Consider the following 15,608-nt stretch of genomic DNA (forward strand, 5'->3'; position numbering starts at 1 on the left):
CTGGAGGTCAGGTGTCCCCACACTACCCTGCTCACCCCCGGCCCACAGAGCACAGCGCCCCTGGATGTCTCCTCCCAAAGACCAAATGTCCCAAGTCTGCTGCCTGGGTATGAGTGGGCCAAGTCCCTCCTCCACCATCAACTCCACACACCTGGGACCTGCCCCTCCCTCACGTGCACACATCACATGCATGTGTGATATGCACACACATGCATAGTACCCCCATGCATCATATGTACTATACACATGCACAGCACAAATGCATCATACACGCTACACATGCATACCACACATGCCCTCGTGCATGCCTTGTGCACATGTGCACTATATGCAATCGTGCATGTGCTATGCATGTGTGTGCCTCAGCACTACACATGCATCATACGCACATGCACACACTACACATGCATGCATCGTACACACCACACATGCATCATGCACTCTACACACATGCATGTGTCTTACACATGCACATTCGCAGCACAAGCCGCACCCACAGCAGGTTGGGCTCTAAGCGAGGGCCCAAGGTCTTTTATTTGTGTGCTGGAAGCTGTTGGGAGTGACTGGATGTGAGCCAGCCCTACTGGTGGGGGTGGCGCCCTCTCCACTGCCGAGATGGTTGAAGCTGCACCCCTGAAAGCAGCCAGCTGTAACTTCACCCATTCTAGGGGAGCGGTGGGGTACTTGGGAGGCTGGGAGCAATGCCAGCTCACAAAGGAAGGCTTGGGCAGGGAGGATCGGTCACACCTGGCAAGGATCCACCCTGTGGAATCAGGGGCCTCTGTCAGTGGGATAACAACGTCAGAGTTGTCTGTGTACAGATCTGGTGGGGAAGCCGTGGCCTGGAGGTGGAAAAGCAGGTGCTGGCGCACCTGTGGACAGGTTCTGTAGCAGGTTTAGTGAGGGAGCAGCACGTGCAGCTCCAGAAGGCAGGGAGCTCGACGCAGGCGCTCTCCCGGGTCCCCTTCCAGGGTCACACTGGGTGACAGCAGAGAGGCTCCTGGACGGGACAGAGTGCGTCCCGAGACCTGTGTGTCCGAATCTCACGACGGGTGAGTGGGAAGCCACCCATCTGTGCATCTTGCTTCCAGGTATTTGCTGTTGATTTACTGGTTTTAGAGATGGGCGTGGGCACTCAGTGCCGAACTGAAGACCAGAGGAGGTGGAGCTCCGTGCAGCCTCGGTCTCACCTCTCTTCAGGTAGCAGGTGCTGCCCTGACCCAAGCTGGGCCAATGAAACCCCTCCCTGGGAATCAGCACCTGGACCCGTCCCTTCTGGGCAGGGAGGGCTTCCCCGGCGGGGAGGGAGGATGTGCACCCTACAGCAAGACTGGGCCCTCTGGGCACAAGGGGATGCCGTGCCGGGTTCAGCAGCCACCAGGACCTGGGCCGGCAGCGAGGTGGCTGCTGCATTCACACAGGATGCTGAGGTGCAGGGACTAGAGGTGGCAGTCGGGCCAGGTCCACTAGGCCACCCCATTTCCACCCGCAGGGCCACTGGCTGCTGTGGGCTCCACAGGGGTGGGAAGGAGTGCAGGGCTGGGGCTCGAGCGCCGTGGCCTCCGTGTGAATGGGAACACGCTGTGGGTGAGAAGGGCTGAGAACAGGCTGGCCAGCTGGTGTCCTGCCCACCTCAATGCCCAGTGAAACTTCCTCTCTCCCTCCAGCCCTACCCTGCCCGCCAGGGCCCCAGCAGCCCTACCAGCCACAGGGCACCGCCAGGCCTCACCGTCTCTTCGTGTCCAGCAGGACCCCAGCCTCTGCCAGGAGGCCCCTGTACATGTCGGACTTCAGGAACCTTGGGTATGAGTCCTGCAGGAGACAGCGTCCAGTCCTGACCCCTTCTGCCTCTTCACCTCTCAGCCAGCTCCCGATGAAGGTGCAGCCAAGCACTGCTGGATCCTCCTCCAGCCATAGTCGCCACTGGACAGGGTGCTGGAGGCAGCCACCCCAGACCTGCCCAGACCAACGCAGACTCAGGGAGACCTGAGCTCCCGTCTGCCTGGGCCATGTCGCAGCAAAGATGGCAAGAGCCCTGGTGCCCTTGTGTAGAGAATAAACCGCAGCACCTCCACAGCCATAACCAAGAAGCAGGAATGGCTCCGTGTGCCCCATGAGTGAGGGCAGAGTTGTGGAGTCAAAGTGAAAAAATCAGGTTGCGCGTGGTGGCTCATGCCTGCAGTGCCAGTATTTGGGGAGGCTGAGGTGGGCTGATTGCTGAAGCCCAGGAATTCAAGACCAGCCTGGGCAACACAGTGAGATCCCACCTCCACAAAAAAATCAAAAATTTGCCGTGTGTGATGTTGCGTGCCAGGGAGCCACCATAAAGTGCCAGGGACACGGCACAAGCCTCGGGCCAGCAGCCACACGTGGGCCATGCGAACGGCATGGTGAAACTCATCAGATAACGGTGAAATCTGAGTCTGCAGTGGTATTAAAAACATCCAGCCCGGGCACGGTGGCTCACACCTGTAATCCCAGCACTTTGGGAGGCCAAGGCGGGTGGATCACTTGAAGTCAGGAGTTCAAGACCAGCCTGACCAACATGGTGAATCCCTGTCTCTTAAAAAAAAAAAAAAATCTAAACATGGTGGCCCACCCCTGGAGTGAGTCCCAACACTTTGGGAGGCTGAGGAAGGAGAATCACTTGAGTCCAGGAGTTCAATACCAGCCTGGGCAACGTGGCAAAACCCCTCTTCAAAAGATTTTAAAAATTAGCTAGGTGTGGTAGCATGGAGAGACTGGCCAGCAGGAGGACCACTTAAGCCTGGGAGGCTGAGGCTGCAGTAAGCAAAGACTGCGCCCAGCTGGAAATTTTCAAATATCAACAAAAATTAAGCCAGGCTCAGTAGCTCACGCCTGGCATCCCAGCACTTTGGGAGGCCGAGGCTCGTGGATCACCTCAGGTCAGGAGTTCAAGGCCAGCCTGGCCAATATGATGAAACCCCAACTCTACTGAAAATACAAAAGCCAGCCATGGTGGCATGCGTGTAGTCTCAGCTACTCAGGAGGCTGAGGCAGGAGAATCGCTTGAACCCAGGAGGTGGAGGTTGCGGTAAGCTGAGATCGTGCCACTGCACTCCAGCCTGGCTGACAAGAGTAAGATGCTTTCTTTGGAAAAAAAAAAAAAAAAAGGCTTGGCTTGGTGGCTCACGCCTGTAATCTCAGCACTTTGGGAGGCTGAGGTGTGTGGAACCCAGGAGGCAGAGGTTGCAGTGAGCTTCTGCACTCCAGCCTCGGTGACAGAGTAAGACTCTGTCTCAAAAAAAAAAAAAAAAATTCCCTTTTTGGATCGAATCTTGACCCTTATTAAGCATGTGATCTCAGCCAGTCCTTCAGCCCCTCTGAACCAGAAGTGAGCACAGGACGGAGCCCCGACAAGAAAGCAGCCAAGCAGCCGGTGTGCTGCGGCCCCGGGGACAACCCGAGCCAGCCCAGCGAGGGGAAGGCGCCCCCCAGGGGCAGAGTCAGCGTGGGCAGTGAGTATGCGGACCGAGCTCTGAGGGTGGGCACGTGGAGGCCCGTCTGGGATGCCCCTGGCCGGCACCCACCTTCTTCATGAGCGTGTATATGTGCAGCTGGGCGTCGTCCAAGACGTAGTGGTGGGGCTGGCGCAGCCCCTCCAGGGTCCGCTCCATGGTCCGGCTGTCAATGTTGATCCAGCGGGCAGCACCGGGGGCCAGGAACTGTCTAGGGGTGGGGACAGCATTGGACAGTCCTGGCTGGGTACACCTGCCCTGTTGGCCAGCCAGTGCCCACCACACGGCACTTACTGGTACACGGCATCCACCAGGGTGGGGACCTGGGCCTGTGCTCCATAGCGAAGCTCCTCACACGCCTCCCAGAAGCTGAGGTTTTCTCCTGGGGGGCCGGGGCACCCAGTCAAGGATCCCATCGAGAGTGGCAGCCAGAGCCGGCCGGCAGGGCCCCAGACTGGCTGGGCCAGGAGAGGTCCCTAGCTGGGGGCTGGTGGAAACCGAGGTGGGAGGGTCCCAAGGGGACCAGTGGAAACCAAAGCAGGGGGCCCAGGCAACAGCGTCTCTGCTGGGACTGGAGCAGGAGGCTGGGGGGATTCTCACCGCTGAACTCCTTCCCCAGAAAGTCCATGAACTGAGCCCGCCCCATGGGGTCCTCCAGAAGCTCTCGGAAGCTGAAGCCCCATCTCTCCACACGGAGCTTCGTGGGGGCAGCCACCCTGGGGGGAGGGCGGGGTGTTGGGGAGGGTGTGCAGTGACCCTCCTGTAGCCCCCCAGGCTGGGAGCACACCCCTAGTCCCCCTGCCCCGCCTGGGCTCACATGGGGGCGTTCATGACCCAGTAGGCGTCGTCGTCTGAGATCCAGGGGTTGCTGGGCAGGCACCCCGACACAAGGGGGTCGTGGGGTCCACGCTGGCCACAGAAACTCAGGTACCTGGAAGGGGGTATCCGGGCTGGTGCAGGAGGGCTCTCAGGAGCCAGGGCACTCGGCTTGGGTCTCCAGCTGCCACCCCTCACCCCACTCACGCCTCAAGGCAGACAGAGGACTTCACTCGGGTCCTGCCCAGCGCTCTCCTGCAGTATTCGATCTAGGATGTGGGGCCTGAGTCAGGTCCTGGGCTGGGGAAGGGACCCGGCACCCTCTGCTCCCAGCCCCAGCACTTACCTCCCGCTTATAGAAATCTGCACTCTTGGTCTAAAAGGGGACGAGTGGGCTACAGTTAGATGTCAGTCCCCTGCTGGGCTCCAAAATCCCCCAGCTGGGGGGCACCCCCCCAGGCTGAGCCCCTGCCCCAGAGACGCAGCAGAGACCGTGGCTTAAGTCCCCCAGTCCTGCCCCTTGGAGCCCTTTCTTCCAATCAGGGGTCTGACTTTCCGGGAGACCTCTGGGAGTCTTAGGTCTGGAGATCTGCAGAATATTCCACGGAACCCTCAGGTTCTCAAAGTTGCAATTGTGATTAATATGTCATATTTTCTTTCTTTTTGAGATGGAGTTTCACTCTTGTTGCCCAGGCTTAGAGTGTAAGGTCTCAGCTCACTAAAACCTCTGCCTCCTGGTTTCAAGCAATCCTCCTGCCTCAGCCTCCTGAGTAGCTGGGATCACAGGTTTGTGCCACCACACCCAGCTAATTTAGTATTTTTAGTAGAGACGGGGTTTCTCCATGTTGGCCAGGCTGGTGTCAAAGTCTGGACCTCAGGTGACCCACCCGCCTCAGCCTCCCAAAGTGCTGGGATTACAGGCGTGAGCCACCACGCCCGGCCTATGTTAGTTATGTCTTTAAATAACACATACTTGAGAAATACTAATGGGAATCACTGGGGAACCAGGTGTGACTCAATGAGCTAGGGCCTCCAGGGGCCCAGAGCGGAGGGGGCAGACGTGCCGTGAGTCCCAGCCTTTGTTCTGCTCTCTCTGACCAGCTTTGTCTGGGGAAATGTTAGGATTATGAAGTTAAGTTTTATCAGTGAGGTTCTGGGTGGATCTGTTCTAGATGCTGGGTCTGGGTGGGACTTGGTTTGAACAAAGGGTCTTGCTGCTACCGGGCTCAGATGCTCCCTCTGGTCCCCTCTGGTTCTGGAGGCCTCCACCTGGAGGGAGGTGGCTGGATCTGCTCAGGTCTGTCAGGTTGTAACTCTGCTCATCACCCCTCCAATTCCCTGCAAACCCTGATGCTGTCCTGGTCTGGGAGAAGAGCCCCCGTCCTCCCCACCCCCTGCCCGGCCCCACCCCCACCCCCACCAGGCCACTCCACTTAGGAGTAGAGGGGAGAAAAAGCCAGAGTTAACGCAGAGTGACCTGGAGTGAGCTGGGGATTGGGGAGGCTGCACCAAGTGCCCTCTGGGTGGACAGAAGGATGGACAGACAGGCAGCCCCAGGTCGTCCCATGGTGGGTCCAGCAGGGTGCGACAGGTATGCAGGGCAAGGGGGCGGCTGGCACGCATGCAGGGGCTCACCATGTGCACATGGCTGGCGGTGCGGGAGCCCCGCTCTGGACCCTGCTCCAGCACACTGGGGGCTCCGGGCTGCGGAGCAGAGATGAGATGAGGTGGGGGTGCAGTTCCGGTGGCCTGCTGACCCGCTCTAAAGTTAAGTTGCCCTTCCCAGACCCCCACGTGGAAAGTGACACTCAAAGGAGCTCGGGGACGGAGTCCCGACCTAGCCTTGAGCCGAGTGGCCTGTCCACCAGGTCTCCCCACAGCCCCAGTTGCTCCCAGCCTGTGAACTCGGTCCCCACACCGCAGCCGAGGCCGCCCCCACTCCCTCCTCTTGAGGGTCTGCAGAATCTGGCATCCCTGTGCCTCTCCCTTGGGCCCAGAGAGAAGCTGGTTTTTCCTGTGGTCTAGGGGTGCAGACGTGGGTTCTGATCGGCAGAAACGCAGCTAAGTCAAAGCGCAAACCTCCTGCCCCCCACCAGAAGCTCGAAGGCATGTCCTTCCATAGGCTCAAAACCGTGGTCCCAAGAGCGCCTGTCAGGGAAGCGCTGGCCAGCGACCCCCACCCTGTCCACAGGTGGGCTCACCGGGGGCCTGTTCACCAGCCAGTAGGTCTGCTCCTGGCACGCGATGACCAGCCTGTCCCCCTTCCTGCGCTGTTTGGCCGCCCTGGGAGGAGGAGGCCAAGTTGAGGGCGTGCCCTGCCCACAGCAGCACTTCCCATCCACCCTGAGGCCTGGGCAGGTAGCCACACCCAGGGGTGCCCTCCAGAGTTCCAGGGCCACCAGAGCCCGGCCTGGCCTGGCCCTGGGCTTCCCAGCTAGCCTGGGTTGGGCGCATGCAGCAGAGCGGGGCGGGGCGGAGCCTCACCTCAGCTGCTCCCTCGCCTGCATCAGCACCAGGTCCCATGCGTGGCTGATCTTCTTGTGTAACTGGTCATAGCACTCCTAGGGGCAACGAGGTCTCGGGTGGGTCACCCCCGACCCTGCCCCCACCGTGAGATTGTGTGAGAAGCGGCGGTGGGGCAGGGGGGGCGGGGTGTCGGGACTGTCTTGGGTCTTGGGGCCTGGGCTGTATGCTCCGGGGTAAACTGTGAGGCTCGGACCGTGAGTGAGGCTTGGGTTCCTCCAGGTGGTGGGGTGGGTGGGGTGGGCGGGGCAGGTGGGGGTCCCACCTTCTCATAGTCGACCAGGGCCCCCTGCTTTTGGATGTTCTTCTTGGCCAGATAGATGGCTGGAAGGACAGGGGCAGGCTGCAGAGGGGCCAGCTCTGCCCTGCCCTGCGGCACCTGAGGCCCCCGGTCCTGGGAGCTTGTCTGGGGCCAGCCGTCCCCTCGCTCACCATAGTCCAGCTCCGCAGCTGGCCACAGGGTACTTGTCCAGAAGTACGGGGTCTGGCGTGGTGCAGGGAGAAGGTGTCCAGGAAGCCTGTGTCGGTGCCTCCCCAGTGTCACCCCACCCTCACAGCTCCCAGGGAAGGCGCTCGGCCTAGGCAGGGGGTGTCTGAGGGTCTCCCGGCCTGCCCACCACCTGGAGACTCCACTGGCCAGTCTCTCCCCTTGGAACTGAGGTCAACTTGTGCCTCGGGGCCCTGTTCAGGGACTGCCTTCCTCACTGGTCACCCTAAGCCCCACTTCAGGGTGGGGTGGGGGTGGGGCCTGCACAGCTCTTGGATGTAGCTGCAGTCTGTGCTGGGGGAGGAGGACGACCTCCGGAAGGCAGGCCTGGGATTCTGATGCGGTTCGGGAGGGCAGGAATGCTGTCCTCAGGCCTCCGGAGCCCCTCCCTCAGGGACCGGGCCCAAGGACCCCTGGGAACACAGCAGAGTCCTCCGCAGATACGACCGCTTTCGGGGCCGTGCTGCGGCCCCAGGAAAACTGAGGCTCCATCCCTCAGCGGGCCCTTCTCACCACGTGAGTGTTTCCAGTCCTGGACTTTTGGGCGGGGGGGCGGTGGACCAGCAGCCCACGGTGGCAAGCGGAGTCCCCCTCCAAGCCCAGCAAGCTTGGCGCCCCTCCCGAGTCTGCCCTAGTTGGTAAGCTCGGGGGGTGGGGGTCCCACCGGCTCCCACCTGCGCCCCGAGCCTGACCTGGAACCTGTAGGGCGTGTCATCTGGCCGGAGCACCAGGCTGCGGGGGTCGCGTAGCGGGTAGATGTAGCCGTGCAGCACTAGGACGGCGCCCAGGTGCAGGGCCTCTGGGGAGGCGTGGGACGGTGAGCGCGGGGCTCGGGGCGGGCGAGGGCGGGACGAGCCGGGTCTCCCCCACCGCGTGCGCTCCCCACCCCGGCGCGCGCTGCAGGGCTCCGAGAACTGCCAGCCCTAGGCCACCAGCCCGGTGACCCTAGGGCCCGTGGGGCGGCAGGGCGCTCACCCTCCTCCGAGACGCAGAACTTCTGGGCCAACCACTGCACGACGTCGCGGCCTGCACGGGAGAGACCGAGGTGGAGGGAGGCCGGGCGCGCACGCACCCCCCGCCCCGGCTGCCTCACCTGTCACCGCGTGTGGAATCACGGTGACCAGCAGGCGCTGGCTCCGCATCTTCACGCCCTGGTCGGGGTCCTGCATGCTCACGACCACCCGCTCCATCTGGGCGGAGGGAGCCGTTAGGGGCCGCCCCCGCAACCCCGAGTCCCCAGCACGGCTCCGGCCGGGATGCCCCGGATCCGGGAGCGCGGAGATTAACGCGCGGCGGCGGCGGCGGCGGCGGCGCATTCCAGGCCGCAGCTGGCGGCGGGGACGCAGGGAGGGCCAGGGAGGGCCGGGGAGACCCCGGGAGACCCTCAGAGGCCCTCAGGCCTTGCCGCCCCGCCCGGCCTCGCGGAGCCGCCGCCCCAGGCCCGCCCTGTCCCGCGCGCCCCCGTGGCCCTTGCTCTTCGGCCCCTCCCGGCCTCGGGCGCCGGGAAATCGGGGGACGGTGGGACCCCTACCCGCCTCGCACCTTCCTCAGATGCGGCATCTGCGCCCGGGGACGGCCGGGGGGCCGCGCGGGGCCGGCGGCCATGGCTGCGGGGCGAGGCCAGCGGGGATGTCCGGGCGCGCCCCGCCCCGCTCCGCGCCGTGCCCAGGTTAACCCTCCGGCCGCGAGTCCCGAGTCGCCCAGGCCCCGGTTCGGGTCTGAGGGTCCCGGCCACGGCCCAGAGGCAAATGAGCCGACGGCCCACGAGCGCCCCGAGTCACCCCGCACCGGGTCCCGGGTCGCTGAGGCCCTCGCGGGCAGGAGCGGGGGCGGGGGGCGGGGCCGGGACGGAGGGGGCGTGTGAGGCGACGGGGCTTGGCTGGAGCAGGGGATGGTCTCTGGGAGAGAGGGGCTCATCAGGGAGGGGTGGGTTACCATTGGGAGGTCTCATGCAGGGGGCCTGGGGTTCCGTGAGTACAGGAGATGTGCATGGAGAGTGAACTAGGGTGGGAACCGTGGTTTAGGGCCCGCTGTAAGCCCTGCCCGATGTGTGAGGCCCTGATGATGGGCAGGGACCAGCGCCCTGGCTGTGGGGCCAGACTGCCCGAGGCTGGTGACCGCGATACCCGTGGCCAGGGCTTCGCAGGCTGCCCTGACAGGGGCTGGCTTGGGGCAGGGTGCACGAGAGGTTGGGTCCTCACACCAGCTGCGTCAGCGTTTCTACTCGGGCTTGATGCCGGGTGTCAGTGGAGCACGTGGCTGCTGTACAGTGTGATTCGAGGCGAGGGCCTCAGGGACCTGGCAGTCCCCGTCTCCTGCTGTGGGTCCCTTATCGGGGGTCCTTCCAGGAGAGAGGCTGACGGCCCATGGCTCACTTCCCTCAGTTTCGCAGGGGCCTGGGTGTGCCCGCTGGGGAAATAGGCAGAGACTCTGCCCAGAGTGCCCTGGGACTGTTGGAGAGGAGCTTTACTGAAGAGAGGATCTCAACACCCACCCTCTCCACTTAGTTTCACCAGCAGCTGCCTGGCTCCAGGCCCCTCCACGCCCAGCACTCCTTTCTCCAACCGCTTGCTATGCCTAGCCCAGAGGTGGACCCTGAGCCAGCCCCAGGCCCTTCAGGGCCCACCTGCAATCTTGGCTCACTGCAGCCTCCACCTCCTGAATTCAAGCAGTTCTCACGCCTCAGCTCCCCGAGTAGCTGGGAATACAGGTGCATGCCACCACACCCAGCTAATTTTTGTATTTTTAGTGGAGACAGGGTTTCACCATGTTGACCAGGATGGTCTCGATCTCTTGACCTCGTGATCCACTCACCTCCGCCTCCCAAAGTGCTGGGATTATAGGCGTGAGCCACCTTGCCCGGACTTTTTTTTTTTTTTTTTTTTTTTTTTTTGAGACAGTCTGACTGTGTTGCCCAAACTGGAGTGCAGTGGCATGGTTTTGGCTCACTGCAGCCTCCTCCTCCCAGGTTCCAGCAATTCTCCTGCTTCAGCCTCCTAAGTAGCTAGGATTACAGGCAAGTGCCAGCACACCCAACTAATATTTGTATTTTTAGTAGATTTGGGGTTTCACCATGTTGGTCAGGTCGGTCTTGAACTCTTGACCTCAGGTGATCCACCTGCCTTGGCCTCCCAAAATAGATTACAGGTGTGAGCCACTGTGCCGGCCCCTATTTTTTTTTATTTTTGAAACACGACCTCTGTCACCCAGCTGGAGTGCAGGGGCACAATCATAGCTCACTGCAGCCTCGGTTCACCGGGCTCCAGGAATCCTACCTCAGGCTCTTGAGTAGCTGGGACCACACACAGGTGCCGCCATGCCTGGCTAGTTTGTGTTTGTTGTTGTTTTGTTTTGAGACACAGTCTCGTTTGTCGCCCAGGCTGGAGTGCAGAGCACAATCTTAGCTCACTGCTATCTCTGCCTCCTGGGTTCCCGTGATTCTCATGCCTCAGCCTCCTAAATAGCTGGGATTACAGGTGTGCACCACCATGCCCAGCTAATTTTTTTTTTTGTATATTTATGTTTTTTCAATTTTTTTTTTTTTTTTTGCATGTCCTTGAATTATTCTTTTGTATTTTTAGTAGAGACGAGGTTTCACCATGTTGGTCAAGCTGGTCTCCAACTCGTGACCTCAAGTGATCTACCTGCCTCGGCCTCCCAAAATGCTGGGATTCCAGGGCTGAGCCACGATGCCTGGCCACTCATTTTTTTTTATTTCATTTATTTTGTAGATAAATACACGTTCGGTCCCTGGCTCATTCCTGCCCTCAAGGGCCTCAGCTTCTGGCTATGTTGCCTAGGTTGTTGAACTCCTGGCCTCAAGTGATCCTCCCGCCTCAGCCTCCCAAAGCGTTGGGATTACAGGCATGAGCCACGGCGCCTGGTTATGTATTTATTTTTTTGAAAGATGGGGGTCTCGTTCTGTTACCCAGGCTGGAGTGCAGTGGTGCGATCATAGCTCACTGCAGCCTCTAACTCCTGGGTTCAAGTGATTCTCTTACCCCCCCTCCTGAGTAGCTGGGACTACAGATGTGTACCACTACACCTGGCCTATTTCTGTTTTCTTGAAGGCAGAGTACCTCTCTCCATCCGTCCCCACTCAGGGATTGCTTGGGGCTGGGAAGGGTGGGCGGTTGACCTTGAGTAGGAGCCCCTAACATGGCGGCCTGAGTCCACTTCCATTGCTGGAGAGGCCAGGTCTGGCATGAGCTGGGGCAGGGTGCCTGCAGGGTCTCCTACCCAGGGTACCATCTCCCTTGGATCCCAGTGAGCCCTCCCACGCCCCCCGCACAGGTGGGGTGAGGCTGGCTTAGGTCTGGCTGCCCTGTGTGCAGGTGTGGCCGTCCATGGTGGCTGTGAGGCAGGGGAATAGGGACTGAGGGTAGCCAAGGGTTGGGACTGCAGCAAAGGAGCAGCAGGTGCAGCCAGTTCTAGGCAGGATTGGGCAGCACGCAGCCACAGCCTCGCTCCACGACTCCAGCACGGGAGCTTCCACTTCAGCCCGATTGGTCTCGGGCCAATCTTCATAGGATGTAGCCTATTGGAGGCCTTTAAGGGCCACGGGGCTTCAGCTGGTTCTTCTGGCTTGATAAAAATCCTAATTGAGGGGGCTCCAGAGCTGCCTGCTGGAGCCCACTCTATGTGAAGAGTCTTCTGTGAATCTCTGCTTTTCTTACTCCGTGTTTCTTTTTTGTTTTGTTACTTTGTGTGTTTTGTTCAGTTCTTTGTTCAACTCGCCAAGAACGTGGACAACTCGCCTTCAAGGCCTTCTCTCCGGTAATAGCTGCAGGAGCTGGAACCGTCGGTCTGAAGACAAGTGTCCAAACAGCCCCCACTCCCTGCAGTGAAGGGGCAGCAGAGGTGGGGCTCTGCAGGGGCCGAGCCTCACAGCATCCTGCCTTGGAAAGAGTGTTGGTAGGTAAGGGGCCAAGAGAGACAGTCCCCACCCAAACCCCAGTGTCCCCTGGCACGCAAGGTGGTCTTCTGCCCAAATTGAGGCGCTCCTTGGCAAGGTGGGTTTAATTTCAGGGTATCCCAGAAACGGGAATGGGGGGCCGGGGTGTCTAAGAAAGGGGCTCAGGCTGGTGTTCTGGCTCCTTATTCCATATTCACACTCAGGCCTTTGGTCCAGCTGTCCCAGCCGGAGCCTGCTCACCCCGTCCCCTGCCTGGTCCCGCCCCACCCCCACCACAGGTCTCAGTTTAGGTGTCAAGATCAGAAGCTCCTTCTGTGCACGGGTCTCTGCACTCCCACACCTTGGGGTTCTGCTCCTTGTCGGTGTCCTCTCCCCAAGGAGAGGGGTCTTGGTAATTGGGTCTCCAAGAGCCCTGCAGGGACACCCCCTCCTGGAACTCACACAGCCTTTGAGGGGTCCTTGTACGCCTCTGTGGTTCCAGACGCACCTCGGTGTGTGTGGGACCCGTGCCCACTGTCGTCCCATCCTATTGATGACCGTGAACCTGTCGGGCGTTGGGCCGGCCCCTCACCCCAAGGCTGGGCAGGCCCCAGGAGTCCCCTTCTGCTCAGACAGAAGCTCCCTCGCGGGCGGGGGAGGAGGAGGAGGAGAGCACGGTCTGGCCCCAGGTGTGGATCGCGCATAATAAGACCCTGGGGAGGGGGGCGCACCTGCGCCACGGCGGCCCCAACCCCGCCGTGCCGCGCCCCGCGCAGAGGATTTCCCAGGAGACCCCCCCACAGGCTCCCGCTGCGCCGTGGGGGTGGGGCAGCCCTGCGGACCAGAGCCCGGCCCGGACCGGGCGTGCGGCGGGGATCGTGACCGCGGCCGCTTCCGTGCGGGGTCCTGGCGCGCCGGCGGCGGGGGCGACCCGGGTACCGGCGCCGTGCGGGCGACACGCGTGTCTCTGCGGGGCTGCGCGGGGTCCGCGGAGCGGCTGGGGGCGCGCGGCGCGGGCGCGGCGCTGGGCGCGGGGGGCGCTCCCGGCCGGGATGAGCTCACCGCAGTCGCGCCGGGGCTGAGCGCCGAGCGGGGCGGCGGCGGCGGGGCGGGCGGCGGCTCCTCGGCAGCTCCGCGGCTGCCCGGGCCGCGCGCCACCATGCTGGGCCTGGACGCGTGCGAGCTGGGGGCGCAGCTGCTGGAACTGCTCCGGCTGGCGCTCTGCGCCCGAGGTGAGCGGGTCGGGCAGGGGCCGGCGGCCAGGTGGGCGGGGGGCTCGGGGTCTCGGCCCCAGGCGTGGAGCAGCCCCTCCCCCGCGGCAACTTTGGGGGCGCGCGTGGGGATCTCGCGTCGCAGACCCCCGACCGGGGTCTGGCGGGGTGGGGGACTTTCCCCAGGCTCCACCCCTGTGGGGAAGGGAGCCAGGTGCGGACCGGTGGCTGGTGAAGCGGCGGCGCTGGGACCTTCTCCCCTGGGTGGGGCTGGGGCTGGGGCTGGGGCTGGGGCTCTGTAGGGCGTGTGGTGATCCCTAAGAAGACTGGAATAAAGTGGGCAGGGACTCAGAGTCCCCTGCCCAGGGCGCCAGGGAGGGGGTTTCAGGAGACCCCCCAGCCCCGGGGCACTACGGGAGGTGGTGCAGAGCCTGAGCCCAGGGCTTTGGAGAGAGTGGCTCCCAGCCCCCAAGCACCGTGGGGAGGAACTCCTAGGACTGTGGGAAAGTATTGAGAGCCCCCGGCCCGGAGCAGGATGGTAGAGACCTGGAGGCCCACTAGGGGTGGGAGGCCGCTGAGGGCTGCTGCTCTCTAGCAGGTAGCCCCCCCGACCCGGGGCTGCCCTCATTTGGAGCCTTCATTCCCCGCACCTTTGGTCTCAATCAGGGAGGGGGACTTGTGGCCATCCAGACTGGAAGAGCTGCAGGCCTGGCAGTCTCTAGAGGGCCCCTCCTGAAGGTCTGGGTGTGGTGCATCCCCAGGCCGCCCCTGCCCTCTCCACCCGCTCTCTCCCTGAGCCCTGAGAGGCTTCCCCTTAAGTCTATTTGGGTAACGGGAGGTACAGCTGGCCCGAGGGGGCTCCAGCTTGGCGCTCAAATGCCAGGGTCTGCTAGTAGCAGCTGCTCATGCCCCTCCCCACCCCCAGTCCTCCTGGCTGACAAGGAGGGTGGGCCGCCGGCAGTGGACGAGGTGCTGGATGAGGCTCTGCCTGAGTACCGGGCGCCGGGGAGGAAGAGCCTCTTGGAGATACAGCGGCTGGACCCGGAAGACAGGAGCCTGGCCGAGTATAAGCGGGCGCTGCTGGGGCCCCTGCCGCCGACTGTGGGTACGGCAGGGGCCTGGGCTTGGAGGGCTGGGTCTGGGGGGCTGGCAGGGGGCCGGGGGGCATCCTGCAGACTACCAGTTTCTCTTCAGACCCAAGCCTGCCCAATGTGCAGGTGACCAGGCTGACCCTCCTGTCGGAGCAGGCTCCGGGGCCCGTGGTCATGGACCTCACAGGTAACTTGCAGGATGCTGTACCCTGAATGCAGGTGAGGCCCTCCTGGGAGGGCTTCTGTGCCCCTGTGCCCCACACCCCACGTCCCGTACTCGGGGCCATCACAACCGCAGACTTCACGGGCACCACTCCCCATGCGGGGGCTCCTGGAGCAGGTGTCAGCCTGTGGAGAAGTTTTGACCCTAGCTGCCATTTACCGAATAGGGGACCTGGCTGCCCTGAAAGACCAGGTGTTTGTCCTGAAAGAAGGTGCTGATTACAGAGTGAAGATCACCTTCAAGGTGAGTGGCTGGAGGGCTGGGGGTGTGTGGCGGGGGCGGGCAACAGCCAGAGGCCTGGCCCCCAGCGGAACCCTAGTGCCTCTGTTCCCAGGTCCACAGGGAGATCGTCAGTGGCCTCAAGTGTTTGCACCACACCTACCGCCGGGGCCTGCGTGGTGAGGGCAGCGGTTGGGGGAATTGGGGGGGGAGGGGGGCGGCGGGGGTGGGCAGAGGACAGCCCTGATGCCCCCACCCTCTCTAGTGGACAAGACCGTCTACATGGTGGGCAGCTATGGCCCAAGTGCCCAGGAGTATGAGTTTGTGACTCCGGTGGAGGAAGCGCCGAGGGGTGCACTGGTGCGGGGCCCCTACCTGGTCCTGTCACTCTTCACGGACGACGACAGGACACACCACCTGTCCTGGGAATGGGGCCTCCGCATCTGCCAGGACTGGAAGGACTGAACCCCCCAGTCCGTGTCTTCCCCACCTTGCTCAGTTGCTGCACAGGGACCCCCAAGAATCCCCAGTACCCCCGTGAGTGATGAGACCCTCCCCTGCCCACCCCTGCTCTGTCCCAGGACCCCCTGGGCTGGTGGTGTTCCCCAACTGTCCCATTAAACGTAGTCCTGCCTCGGTGCCCTGCGTGTCGCCTCTTTCTGCCT

General features: G+C 62.4%; 3 protein-coding genes across 8 annotated transcripts in view; 2 read left to right on the forward strand and 1 right to left on the reverse strand.

Annotated features, from left to right (window-relative positions):
* Window positions 1–1,120, forward strand: part of FAM234A (family with sequence similarity 234 member A) — a 29,591-nt gene extending 28,471 nt beyond the window's left edge. The window contains exon 13 of the mRNA XM_021675129.2: window positions 1,092–1,120. Within this exon, the coding sequence (XP_021530804.2) occupies window positions 1,092–1,105 (14 nt within the window). The 3' untranslated portion in view covers window positions 1,106–1,120. The remainder of the gene's footprint in view (window positions 1–1,091) is intronic.
* Window positions 517–8,910, reverse strand: RGS11 (regulator of G protein signaling 11). Of its 6 annotated transcripts, XM_064362270.1 has the most exons (17): window positions 8,848–8,910; window positions 8,399–8,495; window positions 8,281–8,331; window positions 7,998–8,104; window positions 7,251–7,302; window positions 7,084–7,142; window positions 6,780–6,856; window positions 6,497–6,578; window positions 5,931–5,999; window positions 4,642–4,671; window positions 4,503–4,564; window positions 4,297–4,410; window positions 4,080–4,195; window positions 3,774–3,861; window positions 3,552–3,690; window positions 1,730–1,812; window positions 517–1,581 (listed from the first exon to the last, which is right to left on the reverse strand). In XM_064362270.1, the coding sequence occupies exons 1-17, from the start codon at window positions 8,908–8,910 to the stop codon at window positions 1,467–1,469; spliced, it is 1,404 nt and encodes a 467-aa protein (XP_064218340.1). In that variant the 3' UTR covers window positions 517–1,466. The 6 variants fall into 6 exon arrangements, 5 of the variants coding, with proteins under 5 accessions (XP_064218340.1, XP_012324132.1, XP_012324130.2 ...); XR_010337323.1 differs by lacking the exon at window positions 8,848–8,910 and having other exon boundaries at window positions 517–763; window positions 873–1,581; window positions 1,730–1,956; window positions 7,084–7,302; window positions 8,399–8,483; XM_012468709.3 differs by lacking the exon at window positions 8,848–8,910.
* A 4,354-nt stretch (window positions 8,911–13,264) lies between these two features.
* ARHGDIG (Rho GDP dissociation inhibitor gamma) lies at window positions 13,265–15,583 on the forward strand. The gene is made up of 6 exons (XM_012468755.3): window positions 13,265–13,431; window positions 14,336–14,515; window positions 14,605–14,688; window positions 14,891–14,967; window positions 15,059–15,122; window positions 15,209–15,583. Exons 1-6 carry the CDS (start codon window positions 13,359–13,361, stop codon window positions 15,406–15,408), a joined length of 678 nt encoding a protein of 225 aa, XP_012324178.3. The 5' UTR covers window positions 13,265–13,358; the 3' UTR covers window positions 15,409–15,583.
* Window positions 15,584–15,608: the final 25 nt, after the last annotated feature.

The sequence above is a fragment of the Aotus nancymaae genome, unplaced genomic scaffold (assembly GCF_030222135.1).
Source record: "Aotus nancymaae isolate 86718 unplaced genomic scaffold, 86718_ANA_hifiasm-v0.15.2.pri h1tg000049l, whole genome shotgun sequence".
Lineage (NCBI taxonomy): Eukaryota > Metazoa > Chordata > Mammalia > Primates > Aotidae > Aotus > Aotus nancymaae.

Bases quoted from the DNA above. Each gene is read 5' to 3' on its own strand.
- RGS11 (XM_012468706.3), bottom strand. From the start codon at position 8,474: ATGCAGGACCCCGACCAGGGCGTGAAGATGCGGAGCCAGCGCCTGCTG. The intron at 4,196-4,296 runs GTGAGCCCAGGC...CCCTCCCCCCAG, and splicing joins TGGGTCATGAACGCCCCCAT to GGTGGCTGCCCCCACGAAGC. The intron at 3,862-4,079 runs GTGAGAATCCCC...CCGGCCCCCCAG, and splicing joins TCTGGGGAAGGAGTTCAGCG to GAGAAAACCTCAGCTTCTGG.
- ARHGDIG (XM_012468755.3), top strand. From the start codon at position 13,359: ATGCTGGGCCTGGACGCGTGCGAGCTGGGGGCGCAGCTGCTGGAACTG. The intron at 14,516-14,604 runs GTACGGCAGGGG...GTTTCTCTTCAG, and splicing joins GCCCCTGCCGCCGACTGTGG to ACCCAAGCCTGCCCAATGTG. The intron at 14,689-14,890 runs GTAACTTGCAGG...TTTACCGAATAG, and splicing joins CGTGGTCATGGACCTCACAG to GGGACCTGGCTGCCCTGAAA.